Source organism: Palaemon carinicauda, chromosome 7, assembly GCF_036898095.1.
Source record: "Palaemon carinicauda isolate YSFRI2023 chromosome 7, ASM3689809v2, whole genome shotgun sequence".
In the NCBI taxonomy this organism is placed as follows: domain Eukaryota; kingdom Metazoa; phylum Arthropoda; class Malacostraca; order Decapoda; family Palaemonidae; genus Palaemon; species Palaemon carinicauda.
In genome coordinates this window covers 117307565-117332171 of record NC_090731.1, presented here as the reverse complement: position 1 = coordinate 117332171, position 24607 = coordinate 117307565, and the positions used below count along the sequence as shown (strand labels likewise).

At 42.7% G+C, this 24607-nt stretch overlaps 1 protein-coding gene across 3 annotated transcripts in view; it reads left to right on the top strand.

Moving 5' to 3' along the window:
- Rbsn-5 (Rabenosyn-5) overlaps nt 1-24607 on the top strand; it is a 197599-nt gene that overhangs the window by 73289 nt on the left and 99703 nt on the right. For all 3 annotated transcript variants that reach the window (XM_068376841.1, XM_068376839.1, XM_068376838.1), the window contains exons 4-5: nt 2665-2805; nt 18310-18471. In XM_068376841.1, the coding sequence (XP_068232942.1) occupies nt 2665-2805; nt 18310-18471 (303 nt within the window). The remainder of the gene's footprint in view (nt 1-2664; nt 2806-18309; nt 18472-24607) is intronic.

Below are 24607 nucleotides of genomic sequence, written 5' to 3'. Positions count from 1 at the left end.
TCTCAACATTCTTAGTAGATAACCTCTCCATATCATTTGCTGGAGTTAGAATGGTAATGTTTGAAAGAAAATGACCACTCTCAAATGACAATATTATTCACTAGGCTGATATGAATGGATTTAAGTGTTTGACAAGCAAAACTGTTGTTGTCCATTTCTGTCGTATTCAGGGAATTGATCCAGACCCTGATTTGGTACATCAAAGGCCAACAAATCCCATGTTTAAGTGAAGCTAGATTTTTTGGATTGATATTTTGTTGCATGCGAACATTTGTTCCTCACTTGAAAGCCTTAAAAGTAAAATGGATCTGAGTCCTTTAAAAGTTGTATCACACATCATAGGTGACAGACCGCAAAACTATTTTTTAGGTTGTACAAGGCCTTAATTTAAAAAAAAACTATATATTGTGAAATATACTCCTCAGCTACCCAAAGCCAATTAAAGATTTTAGATTCTGTACTCTATACTGGTATCAAATTGGTCACAGGAGCTTTGAAAACTTCTCCCATCCCAAGTCTCCTTGTTGATGCTTGAGAATTACCTTTAGACCTTTATTGGGAGTCTTTTATTGTTCGGTATTGGTTCAATTTGCAAAGACATCCTGATTCTTTAGAATTTCAGACTAGAAACCTGTTAAGGAATTCAACATATATTGAGTTGCACCCAAAAATCCCCTCAATCTTATGGTTTCCTGGTAAAGCAATTAATAAACAGTCTTGATATAGCTAGAAATGGAGTTCTTCCATTTAGTATATCACCATTCCCTCCATGGAAATTTCCAGAGATATCTTTCTGTAAATATTTTATTGATATAAATTTACGAGTACAGTAGTAGATTGGCAGGGCACCAGCCACCCGTTGAGATACTACCACTAGAGAGTTATGGGGTCATTTGACTGTCCAGACAGTACTACATTGGATCCTTCTCTCTGGTTCCGGTTCACTTTTCCTTTGCCTGCACATACACCGAATCATCTGGCATATTCTTTACAGATTCTCCTGTCCTCATACACCTGACCACACTGAGATTACCAAAAAATTCTTTTCACCCAAGGGGTTAACTACTGAACTGTAATTGTTCAGAGGCTACTTTCCTCTTGGTAAGGGTAGAAGAAACTCTTTAGCTATGGTAAGCAGCTCTTCAAGGAAAACGTCTCTCCAAAATCAAACCATTGTTCTCTAGTCTTGGGTAGTGCCATAGCCTCTGTACCATGGTCTTCCACTGTCTTGGATTAGAGTTCTCTTGCTTGAGGGTACACTCGGGCACACTATTCTATATAATTTCTCTTCCTCTTGTTTTGTTAAAGTTTTTATAGTTTATATAGGAAATATATATTTTAATGTTACTGTTCTTAAAATATTTTGTTTTTCCTTGTTTCCTTTCCTCACTGGGCTATTTTCTCTGTTGGGGCCCCTGAGCTTATAGCATTCTGCTTTTCCAACTAGGGTTGTAGCTTAGCAAGTAGTAGTAATAATAATGATGATGATGATGATGATGATGATGCCGCCGCCCAAGCCTCTCACCACCCTACCCATGAGTGATGATGATGATAGGGAATTGGCATTGGATTTGGAGTATATAGTCGTAATTTTAATTGTATAGGTGCACTTCTAGTTGCTTCAATATTTACTGCTTAACCATGTGGCATACTAATTTCTATTAAAACAATAGCATTGAAAGAGGAGGGCAACTTTACCATTTTTAATGATGCAAGAAGTGTCCTATAAGCTTTAGAAATTTTTAATTCCAGTAACCTCTCAGTTTTGAAGATTTTATAGTGGATTTTTATTATTCGGTTGATAGGTACAGTATAACGGACCAATTTTACCGGGTTCCTTAGATATGAGAAGGCAGATTTAGCAGCAAAGAACACTTCAGCTGAATTACGACCAAGAAGCTATCCCATCCTCCGTAATGATTTTTTATCAAGCATTAGGCGTTTGTTTTATATTAATTGGCAACAGCATTGGGATAGCTTAGATGAAAATAAGATGAGAGAAGTTATGAATGTTATATCTCCTTGGAGGTATAGCATGATGCCCCGAAAGTGGGAGACTACTCTTTGTTGTCTATGCATTGGTCACATTTGGTTGATACACAAGTTTTTGATGACTGGCAAACATCAGTCATATTGTGATGATTGTTTGGTATCCCTTATAGTGAGGCATTTGTCTACCTAATGTCCCACTTTTAACACCTTAAGGAATAGATATCTGTTTGAGGCTTGAGGTGTGGATAGCAGGTTCATCCTTGCCAAGATTCATGGTCAGGATGTTTTTTACTATGCTAGTTTTTTATTATTTATTTCAGAAGCAGATCTTCTGAAAGCTATTAAACTTTTAAAAGGACAACTTTTTTTATGGCTTTAAAATTGAATTTCCTTTTATTCTTTCTTAATAACAAACAATATCAGCCTTTAATATGAGGATGCCAGAAAACTCAAAATCAATCAATCAGTTAATTATGTGGGTGGAGTTTTTACCCCTTTAGCCACATTAGGTTGGGGTAATTTGGATGGCAGCTAATTTTTAGGCCTGTTGATATAGTTTCTTTGTATAAATATGTGCATAGGTTTTATATTTTTTTCTAATCTCTGTACAGTGGAGGTGAATCTGTAAATGAATCGTCTTCAGTTTGACTAATATATTTTTTTTTCTCTAAGGACCATCGAGATCGCATACAGCCTCCTTTAAGAAGATTAGAAGTACAAGACTAGATTGTTTTGTAGCAGAGACAAATAAGCTCATAATTAGACTTAACAAGCTCCTGACAGATCTTCCTAGTGATCATGTGAAAAGGAAAGGTAAGCACATTACTGGTAAGGTTTTTAAAAGGCTATCTCTTCTTATAAACTATATTAGTCTACAGAACCACACTAATAATGTAAAGCCGTTGTCATATTTTATAGGAAATTAGGATAGACTGTTCACATGTTGCTAGTTGTTCTGCTTGTGTGCCACCACATGCCACTTCTTTTCTGTTTGTTCCGACGCGATACACAAACCTCATAATCATTTAATATAGGAATTTGCTTCAGCTCAGCTGAAACAGCCGAAGGGAAAGAAAACCAGGTAGTTGTGCTGATTGGTTGGCTGGCGGTATGGGGTGTAGCTTAGCTCCCCCCCCCCAGCCCACTTTCCTCATTCACTCGCTTCAGCTCAACGTGAATGGTTGTACTACTCTCGCTCTCTACGCTGCAGCCTTTTACCTTCTCTTGTACTTGTGTACTAGTAGTTGTGTGATTGTAATGGACGAGAAAATTACTCGTAAGATGCGATGTTGTGTAGGCCTTGGCGGGCGCTGCAGTAGGTGGCTTTCGTCACCTTCTGTAGACCCGCACACGCTCTGCCCAACATGCAAGGGAAAACCTTGCTCTCAAGGTTCTCCTTGTCGTGAGTGTGAATCCTGGCCACCCTTGTAGTGGCAAGCTTTCGAGAATCGACGTAAATATCGCCGGAACCCTAAAGCTTCTTCTGCCTCGGAGAGCTCACCTCTTTTGAAGAAGAAGAGTGGGGAACCTGTGCAAAGTGTGTCGTTTCAAGAAACTACCACAGTCGGAGGAGTGTATGAGTATGATTTTGGGAAGCTCAGATTCACAGCCTGTCGGGGATTTTTCGGGTTTCGCCAGGGAAGCGGGTGACCTTAGCACTCCTGCTACTTCGGCGATCTTGAGGGGCACCCGGCAGATTGTTGGACCTTCTGATACGGATGACGGCACGTTACCTGGTAAGATGGGGGAACTTTGGGCGTCTCTCGGATTATGAGGTAAGCCTGACTTGGATTTGTTCAAACGCTGTTTAACTCTGGTGGACGAGATTGAACAACATTTGAATGACCCGATTGATGATGAAAACATGAATGTATCTGATTTTGCAACTTTATCAACTCCCTTGTTCCTTGATGCCCCTGTTGTAGCTGACCATGTTCCTGTCCTGTTAACCCTGGATAGGTATCGTTATTTGACCACCTTAATTAGGTATTGATGGGTCGACCTCGACCTAAGGTCACAAAAAAATTCATAAAAAATTCATTTACGAAGCAATTCACAATCTTTTACTATTAAAAAAACTTCAAAGAATATTCTATTCTTCCAAAAAATTAAAGGAAAGCTAAATCTAAAATAAATAATTATTACAATTAAATTAAAAAAATAAGTATAAAGAAAAAATGACTGCAAAAAAATTCACCTAAAATCTAAATATGAAAATAAGCTAAAACTATTCTAAGCACTTATTCTACGATAATTGAGCACCATTTGCTGAGATCCAGTTGGGGGGGGAGGGGGGGGGGGGACCATAAGGGAACGTTTCCAGAGATGAGAAAAAAATGTGTGTTTTTTTGGCTAAAACAATGTATCCTCTTTTCAACATTTTTTGTGGTAGGTAAATGACATATTTAGTGACTGAAATTTTTACAGGATATTGTATTATTATCGTACAACAAAAATATGGGAAAGAATCTGCACTTGGATATTATTTAGTGGTTTAGAAATGAGAATTTTTATTGTTTTTTGTTTTTTTTTTTCTTCGGATATCTATTTTGATTTTTTTTCATAAATAAAATCCTTATATCCATTGCTGAGCATGTTATTTGTACATGAAAATGTCAGAAATTTTATAAAAAAGAGGAATACATAGAGCTATGCCAGCTTGTTTCAGATATGCTCACAAAATGGCTGCCAACCACACCACCTTGGAAGGTCAAATCTACTACCTGAAATGGGTAAAGATATGTCAATATCAGGGAGTCAGTTACTTATAAAATTCTTTGATGATTTGCAGAAAATTATTAAGGTAGCTAGAATGAAGTTTATAGATTATTTTGTAATTAAATATAAAATAATCATCATAATTAAGTTATCATAAAGGTACTAACTTTCAAAAACTGGAGCTATTTTATAAAAACATACGGGGTAGAAGACATTCACAAACACTTTACAACAATCCTTTTTCATATAAGCCTAAACACTACTGCACATTCGATAATTATAGAAAAATTTGATACAACACAACTTACCCTAATTAGGTATTGATGGGTCAAGCTCGACCCGAGGATATCTCAGAAATAGCACAAGGAAAAGAGCTGGGGTGAAATGCGTCCTCACCCGACTACTGAGCACACTGAACTGAGGTCTCGCAGGTCGATATCGCTCACAACTAACACGGAGGAAAAATTATGGCAAAAAAACCTGTTTTTTTTTTCAACCTCGGGTCGTGCACGACCCACCACACCTATCCAGGTTAAAGTATTTGTTCCTGGCAAAATGCAAACTTTTTACAAAGGTAAAATAACTGCTGGACTCCCTGTTAAAACAAGGGAGAGTAAGGTTTTAAACACACAGATTTCTTTAACCACTGCTGTCAAAACCTTTACAGCTTCGCCAGCAAGTCAGTTAAAATTAAAATCTGCCAAAACTCCTACGGAGACAATATGTTTTTCCAGGTTCACCAAGTTCACCGACCACGGCTTTTCCTACGGACATGGCTCTTCCTACGGACATGGCTCAGGTTGTTCATCTTCGTCCAGTGTCGTCTGCTGTTGCCTTGACCACCGTTCCAGTACCTCGGACCGGGCACAAGAAAAGGAAGCGTGGGCGGTATTCCTCTTCTAGTTCCTCCTCCTCTCTCTCCTCCTCTTCGTCTTCATCTTCTGACTCTGACTCTTCTCCCTCAAGGAGAAAGAGGAAGGGGAAGAAGAGGAAAGCGAAGAAGGTCAAGAAGGCCAGTCGCAGTCGAAGGGACATGGCGCCCCGAGACACCTCTTCTCCTCTGGAGGATAAGGGCTATGTGCGAGGTTCCCGTGTTCCCCGCGCTAGTGGGATTGTTCACGGCGAATCTTGTACAAAGCCTCCATGCACGACAACCGCGCTCGAGGGCGTAGATATCGTCTCCCATAGCATGGTGATGGGGTCCTCGGGCCCCCAAGCTACTGCTCAGACTCGAATTGAACCGCTCTTGAGCTGGGAAATGAGAGTCTTAGCTTCGGCACGAGAAACCTCGGCTGTGGTCTCTCGTGAAGAATCCGTGGTACGCACGACTACCTCCACGAGGTTAGGCACACAGACCCACTCTGCGACTCGTGTGTCGCTTGAGCAGGGAGCAGGCCCAGACAGCCATGCACTCGACCCGCGCGACTCGGGCCCGGCGTAGAGCCACCTTGCGGTCCAGCCCGCGGCATGGGGGCCGGTTTTGCATGACCAGGCTAGCTCTCGCGCATACCAGCCACGCGAGATACAGCCAACCCCCATGCTTTTTGGCCATGTAACAGGTGAGACCGCACGCACCACTCCCGCGACTAACCTGTCTACACCTCTTGGTGTGAGCGCTGCAGTTCCCAACGACCCCGCTCGCGCTCGAGCTCCTTCGGGAGCTTCGTGGGGCACGCAGCAACCAGTCATGCACTCGGTCGCAGTGGGAACCGTTGGGAATAAACCCTGCCAGGGTCCTTCCTTGACTCCTGAATACACGCCTGATTCGGTCTTAGGGCCAGAACGAGGGTATTCATGGGGGATGTCATCACCCGTGCAGCCTGTCGCTTCCCCTACACCTATGGATGTAGCGGGACCGAGGGATCAGCCACTTTCATGACCTTCACCGGCCGTGGAGACAGAAGATCCCGAGGTAGAGTCGCCGTTCCTAGAGGTTATTAACCTCATGCGTGAGATTAATGGCCTCAGGGCTCCTCCTGCAGTAGTGTCTGAGGATAATTGTACAGCCCTGGAGATCCTATGAGGAGCTCCTGAAGTCAGTTCACGGCCTATCACACTACCCTGGTCGAGACAGGCTGCTCGAGCATCGGACCGAGTGAGTGACCAGATCACAGGACCTGGTGACTTGCTCAGAAGCCAAGTTTCGAACAAGCTTCTCCCTCAACCACTCCAGCGACAGAAGAGGTACTATATCACAGAGTCTTCTGTGCCTTGTCCTCTCCCTCTCGACCCCGCGGTCGGATCGCTTGCTGGGGGTTCCTCGGCCGAGAGCTTGAAATCCCAGAGTGTCTCCTTCTCGGCCTCTTAGATTTCAACTATGGAGTCCATCTCTGTAGCTGCTCTCAATGCTACTTCTTGGCTCGATCACTGGTGTGGTTCAGCCACAGTGTTCACGCAGAACACCAATCTCGCTACCCCCGAACACATGTAGCAGTGCAGGAACCTGGCTTTGTCTGGTGGGAAAGCTGTTGCTTTTCTCTTGGACCAGCTTGCTACCCAGTATGCCAATCTGATCCTCAAAAAACGCAAGGTAGTAGCCGCTCGTTTGGCGAGACATTGATTCAGGAGAGGCCCTGGCACTCAGGAACACTCCTATTAGAGCTGCAACTTCTCTCTTTCCACCAGAGGAAGTTCGGGCCGCACTGGATAAATGGCGCCTCGACTTGAAGGACTCCATTATCCACCAGGTGCAGGCTGTGAGTTTCAAGGGACCTGGTCCTGTGAAACCGTCCGCAGCCAGGCCGAGTCAGCCCAAGCCCACGGAAAGTAGCAAGTGTACCGTTGGTCGTGCTCGTGCTGCTCCTGTGCAGCCGAGACCTGCTCCTGTTCAGAAGGGTTCTGCCCCTAAACAGACCTTTCAGCCTCCCTCAGGAGCTCCTCCACGTCGGGGAAAGAACAGGGGCAAGCAAGGGAAAGGGAAACGCTGAGTTTGGCTTTCCTCCTCCCATGCTGCCGAAAGTAGGGGGATGCCTATCGCGCCATTGGGCGATGTGGCAGCACCTCAGGGCCGAGGAATGGGTAGTGTTGACCCTTCGCGAAGGGTATAAGCTCCTATTCATGCTTCATCGGCCCCCTCCTACCCTCCACTCCAATAGCGTTCCACATAACGCTCCAACATCGCCGAAGGCTCTGGCCTTGGAGGCGGAGGTCCAGGAAATGTTGGAGAAGGATGCGCTAGAAGTCGTACACGATCAGTCACCAGGGTTCTACTGTTGTCTCTTCCTTGTCGAGAAGGCGACAGGAGGTTGGAGACCTATCATTGACCTTTTGCCATTGAACAAGTTTGTTCAGCAAACTGCGTTCAAGATGCTGACAGTTCGTACTGTGCTGTTAGCCATCAGGCAGTACGACTTCATGCTTTCGATAGACTTGAAGGGTGCGTACTTTCAAGTACCAATTCATCGGTCGTCTCGAAAGTACCTCCGATTCATCTTCCAGGGCATGGTGTACCAGCTCAAAGTCCTGTGCTTTGGACTGTGCACAGCTCCCCACATGTTCACGCAAGTGTTCACGACGGTAGCAGCTTGGGCCCACTCGAGGGGCATCCGCCTACTCATGTATCTCGACGACTTGCTGATTCTCGCTCCCTCGCAGGAGCAGTTGATTCAGGATTGAGACTCACTTCTGGCAGTTTGTCGTGATCTGGGGATCGTGGTGAACTACGAGGAGTTGAGCCTCATTCCCAAGCAGAAGATGAAGTATCTGGGAATGCTGATAGACTCGGCAGTAGCTCGTGTTCTTCCCTTGGAAGACTGCATCAGCAGACTCAGAGAGATTGCGCAGCCATTCCTGCCGCAGGAACAACTTGCAGCCCTCCAGTGGCAAGCTCTTTTAGGTCACCTCTCCTCGCTGGAGAAGCTCGTTCCTTTCGTGCGGATCCATCTCCGCTCTCTTCAGTGGTATCTGAAGGAGACAGGTGTGTTGTCGGAAGAGGAGAAACACCTGCACATCAACGTGCTGGAAATGATGGCAGTCTCGAGAGCACACTTTCATTTCTAGGCCCGTTTGAGATAGCACCCTGCAGTGCTGATGAGCACCAACACATCCATGGTCGCGTACGTCAACAAGCAAGGGGGCACGCTCTCACGTCCCTTGCAGCAGTTGACGAGGGAGGTGTTTCTGTGGGCAGAGAGTCAACATGTAACTTTGTCAGCCAGGTATATTCCAGGCAAGAGAAATGTTCTGGCAGACGCCCTAAGTTGCAGGAACAAGGTAATAGGGGCTGAATGGTCTTTTCACCCTTGGGTCGCGAGTCGAGTACTCGATCCCTGGGGAGAACCATGCATCGACTTATTCGCAACACGGGCACAACGCCAAGCTTCCCGTGTTTTGCTCTCCAGTACCAGATCCCGGGGCGGCGTTTGAGGACGCACTGCAGCATTCTTGGGATCTACTGGATTGCTACGCGTTTCTCCCCTTTTTCTTGCTTCGCGCAGTCCTGTCCCAGGTCCCAGTAACCCCAGGACTCAGGTTAACTCTCATTGTTCCACTATGGCCGCACAAGGAGTGGTTTCCAGATCTGTTGTCGCTCCTGGTTGAGGCACCAAGAGAGCTACCACACTGGCCCAATCTCCTTCGGCAACCCTTGTCGAACAGGTACCACCAGGTGGTGCAGTCGCTCAGACTTCACGCATGGAGACTATCCAGCATCTCCTCAGAACCCAAGGCTTTTGGCGACTCGCTGTGAGAGAGATGTCTGGGTACCTTAGAAGATCCTCCTCCTCAGTCTACCAGGGGAAGTGGTTGATCTTCTGTGATTGGTGTAGTAGAAGGGGTATTTCTTCAGTTAGAGCCTCTCTATCTCAGATCGCAGACTTCCTAGTCTTTCTTCGCAGAGATAAGCTCCTGTCGGTTTCTGCCATTAAAGGGTACAGGTCTGTCCTTGCAATGGTGTTCCGTCTGAAGGCTATAGATATCTCCAACGTCCTAGAGATTTCTATGCTCATTAAGAGCTTCGAACAGTCATGTCCCCCGATGGAACTTCGAGTTCCCCAGTGGGATGTCACTTTAGTCCTTGGGTCTCTTACTCGTCTGCCCTTGCAATGGTGATCCGTCTGAAGGCTATAGATATCTCCAACGCCCTAGAGATTTCTATGCTCATTAAGAGCTTCGAACAGTCATGTCCCCCGAGGGAACTTCGAGTTCCCCAGTGGGATGTCACTTTAGTCCTTGGGTCTCTTACTCGTCTGCCCTTGCAATGGTGATCCGTCTGAAGGCTATAGATATCTCCAACGCCCTAGAGATTTCTATGCTCATTAAGAGCTTCGAACAGTCATGTCCCCTGAGGGAACTTTGAGTTCCCAAGTGGGATGTCACTTTAGTCCTTGGGTCTCTTACTCGCCTGCCCTTGCAATGGTATTCCGTCTGAAGGCTATAGATATCTCCAACGCCCTAGAGATTTCTATGCTCATTAAGAGCTTCGAACAGTCATGTCCCCCGAGGGAACTTCGAGTTCCCCAGTGGGATGTCACTTTAGTTCTTGGGTCTCTTACTCGTGCTCCGTACGAACCCTTGAGCCATGCTTCAGACAGGCACTTGACCCTTAAGACTGTTTTTCTGCTAGCCTTAGCGTCGACGAAGAGTCGGGGAGTTACATGGCCTCTCTTGTAATGTCACTCACTCAGAGGGTTGGAAGGAGATCTCCTTGAGTTTTGTGCCAGAGTTAGTGGCCAAGACTCAGAACCCAGCTATCCACAACCCCAGGTTAGAGGCCTTCACTATTCCTTCCTTACCGGATGCGGCGAGTGGCGGTTCAGATGAGAGGCTTCTCTGGCCCGTCAGGTGTCTCCGGCGCTATCTCAAGCGAACTCGGCATCTCAGGCCTAAATGTCGACGACTGTTTGTTAGCACCGGCAGAACCAAGAGGGAGGTGTCGAGGAACACGATATCCTCCTGGATCCGTGAAACCATCCGCAAGGTGTATGAGACTTTCTCAAGAGTCCAAGCACCAGCGAAGGTTAAAGCTCACGAGATCAGGGGCATTACTCCCACACTCGCTTTCAAGAGAAATCTTGCAGTGTGGCAAGTGCTGAAGGCTGGCGTTTGGAAACGCCAGACCACCTCTACGGCCTTTTACTTGAGGGAGTTTATGCACAATTCCTTGGACACCTTTGTTCTTGGCCCTTTGGTAGCAGCTCAAGCTATTGTCTGACCTCTCCAGTTCCTCCGGGACAGGGAAGTCTCTTGTCTTGATTGTATGGTATGTTTGACAGTGGGAAAGCAGTCTGCATGTGATCCACCTTTCTCTCTGTCTCCTCCCTTGGAGTTCCATACCTTCAAGACAAGTCTTCCCAGGTAAGATTGCTAGAATTTGTTTACAGGTATTCTCCCCCGTCTTCTGCTAGGCAGGGAAGATGGTGGATGTATAAACCCTTTGCCTTTTGGTTTTGGAGGTTCATCCAGTCACTGTGACCGTAGGGTCGAGTGTCTCTTACATTCACGCGCTCAGGTCGTGCAATGCTCTTACACATCGCGTGGTGGCTCCCAGTCTCTCAGACCCCACCATCATCATGTCGGGTCAAGAGACAGGGGTAGGTGGATTTAGTTCTCTGCTCTCATTTGAGGTCAGGTCTATATCCAGGCAGTTAGCTGTCCACAAGCAGCAAAGGCAGACCTCCCACTAACCAGTGAGCCTTCCAAAATTAAATGATTACGAGGCTTGTATATCGCGTCGGAACAAATGACAATTTGTCCTAAATTGTATTTTTCTTAGCTATACAAACCGGTAATCATTTAATATATATGGCCACCTCTACCACCCCTCTCATGTTCCACATTGAGCTTAAAGCGTTTGAATGAGGAAAGCGGGCTGGTGGTGGGAGGGGGGGAGGTACGCTCCGCCCCATACCGCCAGCCAACCAATCAGCACAACTGCCTGGTTTTCTTTCTCTTCAGCTGTTTCAGCTGAGCTGAAGCGAATTTCTATATTAAATGATTACCGGTTTGTATAGCTAGGGAAAATACAATTTAGTAAAAATTGTCATTTTTTGTGGGACAGTTAGATAACAAATGACTCGTGTAGTTTTTCTATCACAATAAAAATGTATATTGAATACAATAAATAAGATAAATACTTGATAGTTTTCAACAGAACTAGATAAAAGTAGTGAATCCCAGTAGAGGTACAGTAGCTCTGTTCTCGCAGTGGTTAGATAACCATCCTAACAAACTGACAATTGCCTATTTGCAGTTGACTAATCCCCTAAATAACTTTACATTGGCTTAATATTGTCCATTAACTTTACTGTTGATTATAATACTGTAATTGTGTAGTACAATCCTATTTTTACACCCTTTCTTTAAACTCCCAAATCATGTATAGTACTAATTAATCTTCTGCCAAATTTCATTTTCTTCTCTTCACAATTCCATTTTTTAAATATAGCTATTTGATTTGATTTTTATATTATACACAGTGTAGTTATGTTGAGTATATACAATACTTCATTATAATTTTCCTCTACCCTTTCATTACATTAAATTTTATTTTATCTTCCTTTCACAATTTTCTTTTTATTTTAAGTGTTATTTCTATTCAATATGATTTCATTCCCTCCTGTATAATAAATTATAAGCGCTTTGTCTTTAAATTGTCTATCTATCTACCATGGCTCTTACCTAAAGAAAAGAGAAACAAAAGGGAATTGTTTTTCTCATCATTCCTCTGCCTGACAGGGACTCAGATGAGTTTGGTTGGTATTACTAGGGTGGCACAGGCCATCATTCCCCATTTTCCACCACAAATGAAGCTTCATATGCTGACTCCCCTACTGCCTCTACCTCAGTGGTCACCAAAATGACCCAAGGTAACAGTAGGTCCTATTGGAACCTTGTCGCAATCACTCGATATTCATTCCTAATTTTAGCACGCTCTTTTGTCTCTCTCACATATATCCTCCTGTCACCTAGGGCTTTCTTTACTCGATCATCCTGTCACCAAGGGCTTTTTTTTCCACTCCATCCATCCATCCAAACCTTGGCCTTCTTTTTGCACTTCTTTCATCAACTCTCACCTCCTTTCTTGTAATATCTCTCATTTAAATATCCCATCACTAGAACCTCAACATCTACAATAGCAATTATATCTGCCTCCATATTATCCTCAACATTTCACATAGACTTTTTCAAGTTAGAGTATTTGAAACTTTGTCAGAGAGGGAATGTCAGGAAGAGGGAGTCCCTCAGGGTAGTGTGCTGAGTGTAACCCTATTTGCAGTAGCCATTAATGGGATATCCTCAGTCATTCCTGAAGATATTCTCTCAACACTATTTGTAGATGATCTCTCTATGTCATTTGCTGGAGCTAGAATGGTTGAGAGAAAATTACAACTCTCAATTGACAGAATAATTCAATGGGCTGTGATGGATTTAAGTTTTTGAAAAGTAAAACTGCTGTTGTCCTTTTCTGTCATATTCCGGGAGTACATCCAGACCCTGATATGTACACCAAAGGTCAACATATCCTATGTGTAAGTGAAGCTAGATTTCTAGAATGGATCCTTAATTGTAGGCTTACATGGGTTCTTCACCTGAAAGCCATAAAAGTAAATTCCTTGAGGCTCTGAATCTTTTAAAAGTTTTGTTCCATACATCATGGGGGCCAGACAGTAAAACACTTTTAAAATCATACAAGGCCTTGATTTTTTCAAAAATTAGTTATGGGTGTGAAATATACTCCTCAGCCACCCCAAGCTGATTAAAAGTTTTAGATTTTATATACCATGCTGGTATCAGATTGTCCACAGGAGCCTTTATAACTTTGCCTATCCCAAGCCTCGTTGACGCTGGAGAATTGCATTTAGACCTTTACCGGAAGTCTCCTATTGTTCGGTATTGGTTTAGGTTGTAAAGACTTCCTAATTCTTTAGCCTGACAGACTGTAAACCTTGTAAAGCATTCTAGATATTTGGAGTTGCACCCAAAATCTCCTCAACCTTATAGTTTCCGTCTAAAAACATTAGTGGACAGTTTAGATAAGGTAGAAATAAAGGGCTCCCATATAGGATATCATCAAACCCTCTATGGAAATTACTGGATATATCTTTTTGTAAATATTTTATTGGTATAGAAAAGAACATGACTGACTACGAAGCCAAGTGGCTCTTTATGGAACATGTAGAAGAACACAGGGAATCTACTTTTATGTATACTGATGGCTTCAAATCCGATGCTGGCATTGGATTTGGAGTATATAGTTGTGCTTTTAATTGTAGAGGTACATTTCCTCTAGCATCCTCTATATTTACTGCTGAATTATGTGGCATACTAACAGCTATTGAGAAAATAGTGTTACAAGATGAAGGCAATTTTACCATTTTTAGTGATGCAAGCAGTGTCCTACAAGCTTTAGAAGTTTTTAATTCCAATAACCCTTTAGTTTTAAAGATTTTAGAGTGGCTTTTAATTATTGGTATGAAAGGTATAACAGTTGGATGTTGCTGGATTCTGCCACACGTAGGTGTGTCTGGAAATGAGAAGGCAGATTCAGGGGCAAAGAATGCTGCAGCTGAGATGCTACCAAGAAGGTATCCCATTCCCAGTAATGATTTATTACCTACAATTAAAAATTTTATTTATAGTAATTGGCAACAGCATTGGGCTAGTTTACTTGAAAATAAGATGAGAGAAATAAGTAATGTTATATCCCTTTGGAGGTATAACAGGATACCCCGAAAGTGGGAGACTACTCTTAGTCGTCTCCGCAGTGGTCACACTCGGATGACTCAAGTTTTTGCTGGCTGTCCAACATCAACCATATTGCGATGACTATTTGGTACCATTGACAGTGAGGCATTTATTGACGGAATGCCCCACATATAGTAGTGAAATAAATAGATATCTGTTTAAGGCTCAAAGTGAGGATGGCAGGTTCATCCTTGCTAAGGTTCTTGGACATGATGTGTCCTACCAGGTATTATTAGCTTTATTTCAGAAGCAGGTTTTCTGAAAGATATTTCACTTTTGAAATGATATCTTTGCTTTTATGGTTTTAAGTGAATATTCTTTTATTTTATTTTTATTTACAATAAACAATATCGGCGTCAATGACCATAGATGTTAAGATGCCAGAAAACCTCAGATCAATCAATCAATCAAAACATTCAACCCATATTTTCCTTGCCTCATCTATTTTTACCAACGTTCCATTTTCATCTTTCACTCTTTTTATTCCTGGATCTACCCTTCCATACTCTCTTCTATTCAAAACTTCTTACTCTCTTCATAGAAATAACCCTATCCCTGACCCCACCTCCAGTCAGCTGCCCTCTTTTCCTGAGCTACCTTACGTTTTACTTCCACAATTTTCTCTGTATATCTAGGCATTACAGAGCGAAGACGTGTTTTGTGAAAAACTCTGTGCACCACTTGCCCTGAGCCGTGTTTGTAACTTGTGTTTCTCGTTTATAAAACCATTGGCGAAGATATTAGTTGATATCATGGAGAGACTAATGTAAAGAAGATATAATACATATTGTCTACCCCTGATCCCGTGTACTGTCCTAAATGTCCAACCACGGACAAAGACGCAAAGAAGTGGATAGGATGTGATTGCAAGAGGTACTTTCATAAAAAATGTGTGTGTATAGTGACAAGAATTAGTGATAAATAAGTATTAAACTTGAATTGGATATGCCCATACTAGGTTGAAGAAGCCAAAACAGCTAAGTTACATATATTAGAATTGGAGGAGCAATTGAGAGTGAGGGACCATTCTTTAAGTGCACAAGAGGTGAGAATTGATGAATTGGAAAAACAAGTTGAGAAGCTTAATGCATACGCAGTAAATTCCACCCAGACCACTGATCTCTCTGAGAAGGTTGACGCTCTATCAATGAATCTTGAATCAATGAAGGAATCACTTCAAACACTATTGGGTCCAGAACCAGAGAAAACATCACAGGGCGACAAAGTAAAGGAAATTAATCTACTGGTAATTAAATCAACAAATGCAACAAAAATTATTGACATAAAAAATGAGGTCGAACATGGACTTAAAGATATTCCAATACTTGATACAAGGTCAACCTGAAATGGAAATGTTGTAAACTTTGCAAATGAGAGGATCAGAGAGGAAGGAGCAAACAAAATTAAGACATTGGTTGTCGACACTGAGACAAAAAAATTGGAAAATTAAAACCAAAAATAAAGATATGCAATGTTTTCAATGATGAAGATGAAGTAGTAAATGCCTTGATTCAAAGAAATCATTACCTGGACCAAATCCAAAGTATTGGAGAGAAGATGAGTATAGCACTGAAGAAAAATGCTGCAGGTGGGACTACCCACTATGTGCTGAAATGTGATCCTGAAGTTCGGAGGGCTATTCATGATAATGGGGACAGTTATGTTATGATGGGGTACTTATAACATCTGCTACCACTGTCAGAGGTATAAACATCTTGAAAAAGATTCCAAGTCTAAGAATGATATAAAGTCTGCGGGAGATGTTCAGGAAAACATTCCATCAATGAGTATAATTCGCTAATGCCAAAGTGTATTAACTGCACAAAGTTAAACAAACAAAATGACCACATAGTAAATTCCAGTGTTTGCAAAGCTTATGACTTTGAATTGAGAAGACTAGCAGAAAATACCGATCATGGATACTAAGGACGTCATAAACTGTGGCTATGTTATATACAATCTGTGGGTAATAAACAGGAAATATTTGGACATACTGGCATTATCTGAAACAGGGTTAAATAACTTGGGCAAGTCTAAGATCACTGAAATGACACCCCCCACACACACCTCTTTTCACATTCTGGGAGAGGGTAGGCCTGGCGGGATGTCGGGCCCTTCGTTCATAAAAGTTACTTAAATCTTAAAATGTTAAAAAGAACTAGTGTAACAAGCTTTGAATATACAGAAATAAATTTTACGCAAAAAAAAAAAAAAAAAAAAAAAAATAGATTGTAACAGTTTGCAAACCTCCGGGAACAAATGGCAGTATCCTCTTTGAAGAATTCAGTGAACTCATTGGCTTTGAATATACAGAAATAAATTTTACGCAAAAAAAAAAAAAAAAAATCGATTGTAACAGTTTGCAAACTTCCGGGAACAAATGGCAGTATCCTCTTTGAAGAATTCAGTGAACTCATTGAGATGATTTTCATTGAGAAAAATGAACTAGTTAAATCCTTGGATGGATGACGCATCAAATCTTGATACTTTAGCATTTAATGAGCTATTGGAATCATATCAATTGGTGAATAACGTCGACTGTGCAACTACTTTAATTAATCGAACAAGATAAAATGACAGTGGAGGTCCTGTAGAGAGTAGGGTTCCCCTGCTGTATAGGACAGAAAAAGCAGCCATCAAAATAAACTAAGTACTATTACTCTACAGCCATTCTTCAAATATTTTTTTTCTCCTCCACCTCCATCTTCAGTTCTTCATTCCACCACTCACTACCCTTCCTCATGCTGCTTCCAACAATCCTCTTACCCCACACATCACTTGCAAGCCTAACAAATTTTTTTTTTTTTTTTACTAATATCCACTCCTCCTGTAGAGCTTCTGTTTCTCTCACTTTCAATGTTATCCATAAGAGCATGAAGGAAAGGATGTTGTACTGCGTGGCGACAGAGAAAAGTTGGTGGCTGTCTTCAGTATTATATTGGTTCTGAGTGATGGCTTATAAATAGTTCTGGCCAGTTCCATGTGGGGTCGATGTTTCTGGCCAGAAACATCGACCTCACATAGAAGTAGGAAAAGATGCAGACAAAGAAGAAGAAGAAGATGATTTTAGCATCAGAAATGCTGTGGCAGGTTCAATAAAGCCTGAATTAGTAGGTCTCCTTTTTTCCACCAAAGTCCATGCTTTTAACATTAATACACTAGCACTGGATCAGGGAAGATAATATTTCTCTGGTATTTTATATGGTACCTGTACTGGATTCCCTGTTCTGGGTTTTTTATATGACAGTCCTTGGGGATCACACAGCATCCTAGCTCCCAAAAGAAGTGCAAATAAATTTGTTAACAAATAAAAAAGTTATTTTCTTTAATTTCATGTAAATTTAAGTTAAATTCTTTCAACCTAGAATCATTTTTTTTCGAAAGAAAATAACTGAAGCTTGTATTAATTAAAAATAATCCAATTTCAAAATGTTAAAATTTTTTATAGAGAGAATCTTTTTATAACCGAGTACAGATTTTATTTTTTATCATTCATTTTAAATGCGTTAGCAATAAAGTTATTGTCTTCACTGTATTTGTTTGTGTTAAGTATACAGTACATTAGATAAGGTAAGAAGGAAAGAGTAGAAGGAGGGGAATAAGAACTTTGCAGTATGCATTGATCTTAATAGAGAAAATGCTGTAAGAGTCCTTGAAAACCCAAAATTATTGATAAGAATCTTTTGCAGATCAATTTATGTGAATTATTTGAACCACAAAGATAGAATCTGTGAAAATCAAGGGGTCACTATAATGATGTACAGTTTACCAGTAATTTAAAACATTTATGATTTTTATTTGTAACTAGTATTCAGAAATTTTTGCAGTACTGTACGTACTGAGCCATCTTCGTTAAAACAGAATTTATGAACTAAAATTTTAGATCTGTAAAATGCACTATGGTTTATTTTTCAGCACATGAGAAGAATATTGTGATGTGGGCAGATGATAAGGATGTTCCCCTCTGCCCGTTTTGTGCAAGGTCATTCAACATTGCTCGACGTCGTCATCACTGTCGTTTGTGTGGAGGGATTATGTGTGATGAATGCTCCAAGTTTTTAACTTTTGACTATGCAAGTAAGCTGTTACTTTCATGTTAATCCCTAATAACCTAAGAAAGTTAGTTTTGTAAAACTTTGAATGACCCCTAAAAACTATTTGTAGAATCCACCATTATGAAGATGTAAACTGTATTGTATAGTATTTCATATTCAGTTGCTGTGTCTTATGATGAGTCATCATATACACTCAATCCAAAGAGAATTATGTATATGATATTGTATAGGAATCAAACTCAACTAGGGATAAAAAACAATATGGAAAATTAATTACAAGTGCAGTAGCTGTGATTTGAGAATTGCCAATATCATGATTACTGGTAAATTATTGTTAGATTTACTGTGCTATTTCTTTGGCCATGTATTTTGTGTTTTTATACGAAGCATTTAATTATAACACAAGTAAGTTTCATAATAATGATTTGTTAAGGGAATCTATGGAAGAAAAATTATTCAAAAAGATTTTCATTATGCACAGTTTTTTTTAAAGAAAGTTATCCATTACAGTATTCATTGTGCTATGAACTCTGAAAAATATGTAAAAAGGAGGATTAGGAGGGTGATTTTTCTGACTAACCTTCTTATGTGGTAAGAGTTACTACCATGTGTCATTAGCAGGAGCTGCCATGTTTTTCTAGGTTCACCTTGGTTCATCGAGTGTTCCATCAACTAATTTTTACCATTCCATGGTGGTTGTGAAATTCAAATTGTTCCTGCACAAACACAAACCTTTGTCCTTTACATAGGATATATTATCAGCGAAGCTGTAGCATACGGCCATTAAACTGTATAACGAGATGTAAGCAGGTCACCGATAGTTACTGGCAGGGAGCAGGGAAGGCCCGTCCCCCCATTGCTTGCTCACTGACCATACTTCCTGATTTCAGCTGTCATTGGGAACAGACGTTATTCCACTGGTCGGAGTTTTGGCTTTCTAATTTTTTCTTTTTCTTTTTTTAGCGAGTTAGAGAGTGACTATTGGGAATGCCGGTGAAGATGGGCACATGCCATGGGGTGTCAGGACTTTGTGGTACCTTAATGTGTTCCATGGAGAAGGATCCCCACCTCTTTTGCCCTGAGTGCTGATGACACTCCTGCAGTCAGGAATATCTTTGTGATGAGCATCGGGAGTGGTCATCCTCTCAGTGTATGGAGTATGGGAGGAGGAAGAAGAGATATACTGTACTGTGAAAGGGATTGCTAGCCTTCGGGGTTTTCCTTGAAGTCCAAGAAGTCCCGATCTCTTCCTCTGACCCCCGGTACTCTTCTCTCCGACTGTTCTGCATTGGTTTCCTCCAGAGGCCGATTGGATAAGAGTGGTGATCCTTTAACTTCGACTTTAAGCCAATTCTCAAGGCTAGAAGACCTTCCCATTTCCTCTATTGAAACGGGGTTCCTTGCCCCATCAGAGAAGGTTTATCTTCTTCTTTACAGGTTGTTGACACTTCACAAATGTTATTGTTTCCCTTGAGTCTGCAAGGTGCATCTGCCAAGAAGCGTTTAGTGACAGAGCTAACTTTGAAGGAAGCACAGTAGAGTTATCTTGATCTTGTGCCGAGCACATTGGCATATCCTCTTTGAGGGCGGAGAAGCGAGAGTCTCTTCTTCTCGGGCTCATCCCTTCAAAGCCACCAGCTGTCACCTCAGTCAGAAGGGAAATATGCTTAATATTAGTTTACTTCCTGCTCGCCCTCCCTCTGAGACGCGCATATCACCTGCCATTGAGAAGCACGCTTCTATTGTTGCCGAGCATCATGTCTTCCAATAAGCGTGCACACATCTAAGCACATAAGCTCTTCAGAGCACGCTAGACCACCTAAGCTCACTACCCCACCTGAGCACGAGCGTAGGCTAACTGATGTATCCCCATGGGACCCCTCATCTCCTGAGCTTGTAGTAGTAGTGTGTGTAGCACCAGCGAGCACTACCTCCTCTTGTGCCTCACTAGTGCATGCTCATCCTGAGAGAGTTAGGGAACAGGCATGTTACCATGCACGTGCCTCATCACTCTGCTTGCCAACCAGACGCACCTCATCACTTAATGCACAACCCAGACGTGCCTCAACACCTTGCTCGTTACCCAGACACGTCTTATCATTGCACGCCTCACCATTCTATGCCTCATCATTCTTTGCCTCACCCAGTCATGTACTACTCAGATGGAACTCAAATGCACTTCATAATTGCCCGCCTTCCATGTGTGTGCCTCTCCTAGGCGCACCTCACCGAGACGTGTTTCACCCATTCGAGCACCACTTTTACTCACCTCACCTAGGCGTTACCCATTTGCACGCCACCAAGACTTTCTTTACTCAGACGTGTGTCACCTGCGTGTGGTCATTCCAGATTTGCCTCACCTGCGTCCACTCATTTCAGACGAGTATCACTTGCAAGCACTCATTCCAGATGCGTATCACATGCGAGCGCTCATTCCAGACGTGTTTTACCTGTGTCCGCTCACTCCAGACAGGCCCTCACCAAGAGGTGCTTCATATACACGCACGCCACCAAGACGCGCCTCACCTTTATGTGTATTACAAGGACATACTTCGACAGATCGTATGTTCCGGTTGACGCCCGCTATAACATTCATGATGTGCCCATGTAATGTGTATTTCCAAGGTGGAAAGTATTTCGAGAATCTTCTTAGGGAACAACCTGAAACTTGAGAGAGCTAGAGCAATCCCCCCCTCAATGTGCTTGCCCTTAGACTCGTGACCAAGAGATGAACTTTGAGATCTGTCACATCAACCTCAGTAGCAAATGTAGGCACAAATCCAACGGCAAGTCATTCCTTGGGGCGATCCTCGTCCTCGAACACAGATCTCCCAGGGTAGTGACTCTTGTCGATAATAACAGGTTATCGCTGATCAAATTTGTCTTGGCCTCGCCTCTCTTTCTCCTCACCAAGTGGAAGGATTCCCAGTCGGGAGCAGATTTATTCTCCTTCAGAATGGAGTAGACTCTGTTCAGATCCTGGGTCGCTGGCCTGCAAAGAATAGGAGGCTAACATTTAACCCCCTCTCTCCTTTCTCTGAAGGCACACACCAAAGAGAGAGTAAGGATCTTCTGGTCATCCTGAAGAACAATGGTCCCCACTTCCCAGGGAGTTCAGGACTCAAGAGTGAATCCAGATCGTAGAAATGGTATTATCAGCAACCCCTCTCCTTCTCAATTCCCTCTAGGGAGAGAGGAGCGTGGGACGCATCTATCTCTCGACTCCTCCCTACGTTCACCAGATATAGTGTCCTAGAGGGAAGACCTTGCTTCTGACAAAGATTTGGAGACATATGATGGCCCCTTTCCTTAGTTGGATGGACCTAAGGCCCTTGATATAGAGGAAGGTGAGTCAGAGTCCATGTTTTTGCAGGTGTTGTCCTGCATGCACCGGATCAGAGCCGCTATCGATGAACTGTCATGTTCCTAGGGGCACTAGACTGTGTCTAGTACTTACGTGGTCAATTCTGCTTTCGAAATCTCTAGACAAGGTTGATGTACTGGTCTCTGTGGGAAAGGATATACTAAGGGCGGGGAAGTCCTCCAGGTTGATTACTCCGTTTTTTGCGCGCCAGAGGAAGTATTATGTCACTCAGGAGGTGTCTTCCTCCCCCTTACCTTTTGATCCCACAGTTTCCATTCTGACCTTGGGTGTCACAGCAAAGTGTCTTCAAGCACAACAGATACATTTTTGTCTAGAGAGGCCATGAATATTTAGAACATGCTGATAGCCACTCTTCAGGCCTCTTAGATTGACAATTGGTCTGGTGCAGTTTATTTTTTTTGGCCGACAATGAAGACCTGACGGGCCTTGACAAGCAAAGGATCTTAAAGAATGTTGCTCTCACAGGCACCTGGCAGTTAATTTTGACCAACCAGTCTGTCAACTACAGAGTTAACTGTGTTGTGAAGAGGCGCAACGCATTTTCCTCTAGATTTCATAAGTAGATCGGCTAGCGAGAAATAGTAAATCTCTGCAATGAGTCAGTCAAGGGTCCCTCTCTGTTTGCTTCAAAAGAGATAGAGGCTGTTAAAGTGGAGGAAAGCGAGTCAACACTTACACTTGTACTGATTGTTGTTCTTTCGGGAGCCATGGTCCTCCTTCACTTTCATCTGTTCGAAATTGTCACCTCTAGCTGGACAGGCCCATCGGGTTGCCATTAAGAAAGACCCTCTCCCAACACGTCAAGCTCAAAAGCATCAGCCCTTTCTAATCCTACAGGGTTAAAGACACAACCGACACAGGAGAGGAAAACAAGCCCAGCGTTTCTTCTAGGAGTGGCAGTCCTATGGGGGTATCTGTGGGAGGATGCCTGCAACTCGATGGATGAGGTGATGGTATCACAAGACAGAACAGCAGACCGTGGATGTTCTTTGGTCCGGAACCCCCTCCCGGTCACCAACTCTCAGCCTGTTCTGGTTCGACCACCAGCGATGTCGTCATCGTACCACCAGGGATCAGCAGAGGACTTAGCCCTTCGGTCAGAAGTCCAGCCCCTGCTTGAGAAGATACTCTTCAAGAGGTCAACAACAGCTCCAGGCTTCTTCAGTTGACTCTCTCTTGTAAAGGAGCCATCTGGAGGCTAAAGACCAGTCATAAACCTATCAGCCCTGAAAGAGTTTGTGCTACAAACCTTGTTCAAGATGGAGACTTGAAGCACATTTAGGCAAGCAATCAGGCCAATAGACTTCATGAGCCCGATTAATTTGAAGGATGCGTACTTCCAGATTCCTCCGATTCATCATGGCAAGCAGAGTATCAGTTCAAAGTCCTTTGCTTTGGTCTCTCAACAGGTCTGTAAGTTTTCACCTGAGTTTTTACTCTAGTATCTGCATGGGCACGCCAACGGCATTCGTCTTCTGTGTTACCTGGATGATTGGTTGATCTTGGCAGACTTGGAGGACGACCTTCTTCTCCACCCATGCAAGCTTCTCTCGTTCTGTCACTATCTAGGGATTGTGGTGAATCAAGAAAAGTCAATCCTATTGCTCAAGCAAAGACTAACCTATCTAGGAATAGACATCGACACAGTTACAGGGAAAGTCTTCCCATCTTAAGACAAATTGGTACACTTTCAAGAGGTGGTTCTCCCTTTCCTTCAGTAGCCCCATCTATCAGCACAGCATTGGCAGAAGTTTCTGGGACACCTAGCCTCCCTGAAACTTATTCCAGGAATATCGATGGCTTATCTACGTGTTGGAACTTAGTATGGCTCTCTTCGCAGTTCAACACTTTTTCCCTCTTCTGACCGGTCACTCTGTGTTGATGAGGAAGAACACCAACGTAATGGCGTACATTATATGAATAAACAATAGGGTACTACTCTTCTGCAAGTCTGCCAACTTGCAGTAGACATCCATGAATGGGCAGTGCTCAACTCAATCACTCAAACAGCTCACTTTATTCCAGGCAAAAAGAACATCATGGCAGACAAACTGGGCAGGAGGATGCAGATTGCTGGCTCAGAATGGTTTTTACATCCTCAACCAAGAAGATCCTGACTTTATGTGGTTCGCTAAGAGTTGGTCTGTGTGCTACCTCACTGAATCGGAAGCTTTCGATATGCTGCTCACCGGTGCCAGAACCATAATCGGCATTCGAGGATGCTTTCCAGCATCCATGAGATGTCCTTGATGCCTATGCTTTTCCACCATTCTGCTTGATGAGGAGTGTCTTCAATCAAGTCCAGTCCACTCCTGATGTCAGTATGACTAGTATCCCCGAAATGGCCCGGAATAAAATGGTATAGTTTACAGCAAAACTAGTGATACCTGAATGCAGTGATTTTGGTCGAGTCACTAACTGGCTACTCTTACCCTCTTCACATTTCTAATGAGATTAACTTTCAATAACAAAACATTTTGAAACTTCCCTTAATAAAAGATACAGTTCATTAAGCATGGTTTTAAAGTAGTAATGCTGTGTATTCTATCAAAATATCTGGTACAGTATATCATCATGTAAAGATAAACACAAAAATATTTAACTAGTAAAAATAGAAAAATAAATGCTTAATGAATCTGACATTTTAGCCACCATACAAATTTATTTATCATACTGAACGTTTCAGAGATTTAGTTGTGGGTGGGGTCTAAGTAACCAGAGTCAAGACATCAACTGGCAGTATTGCGGTGACACTCTCCCAAACTACCTGAAG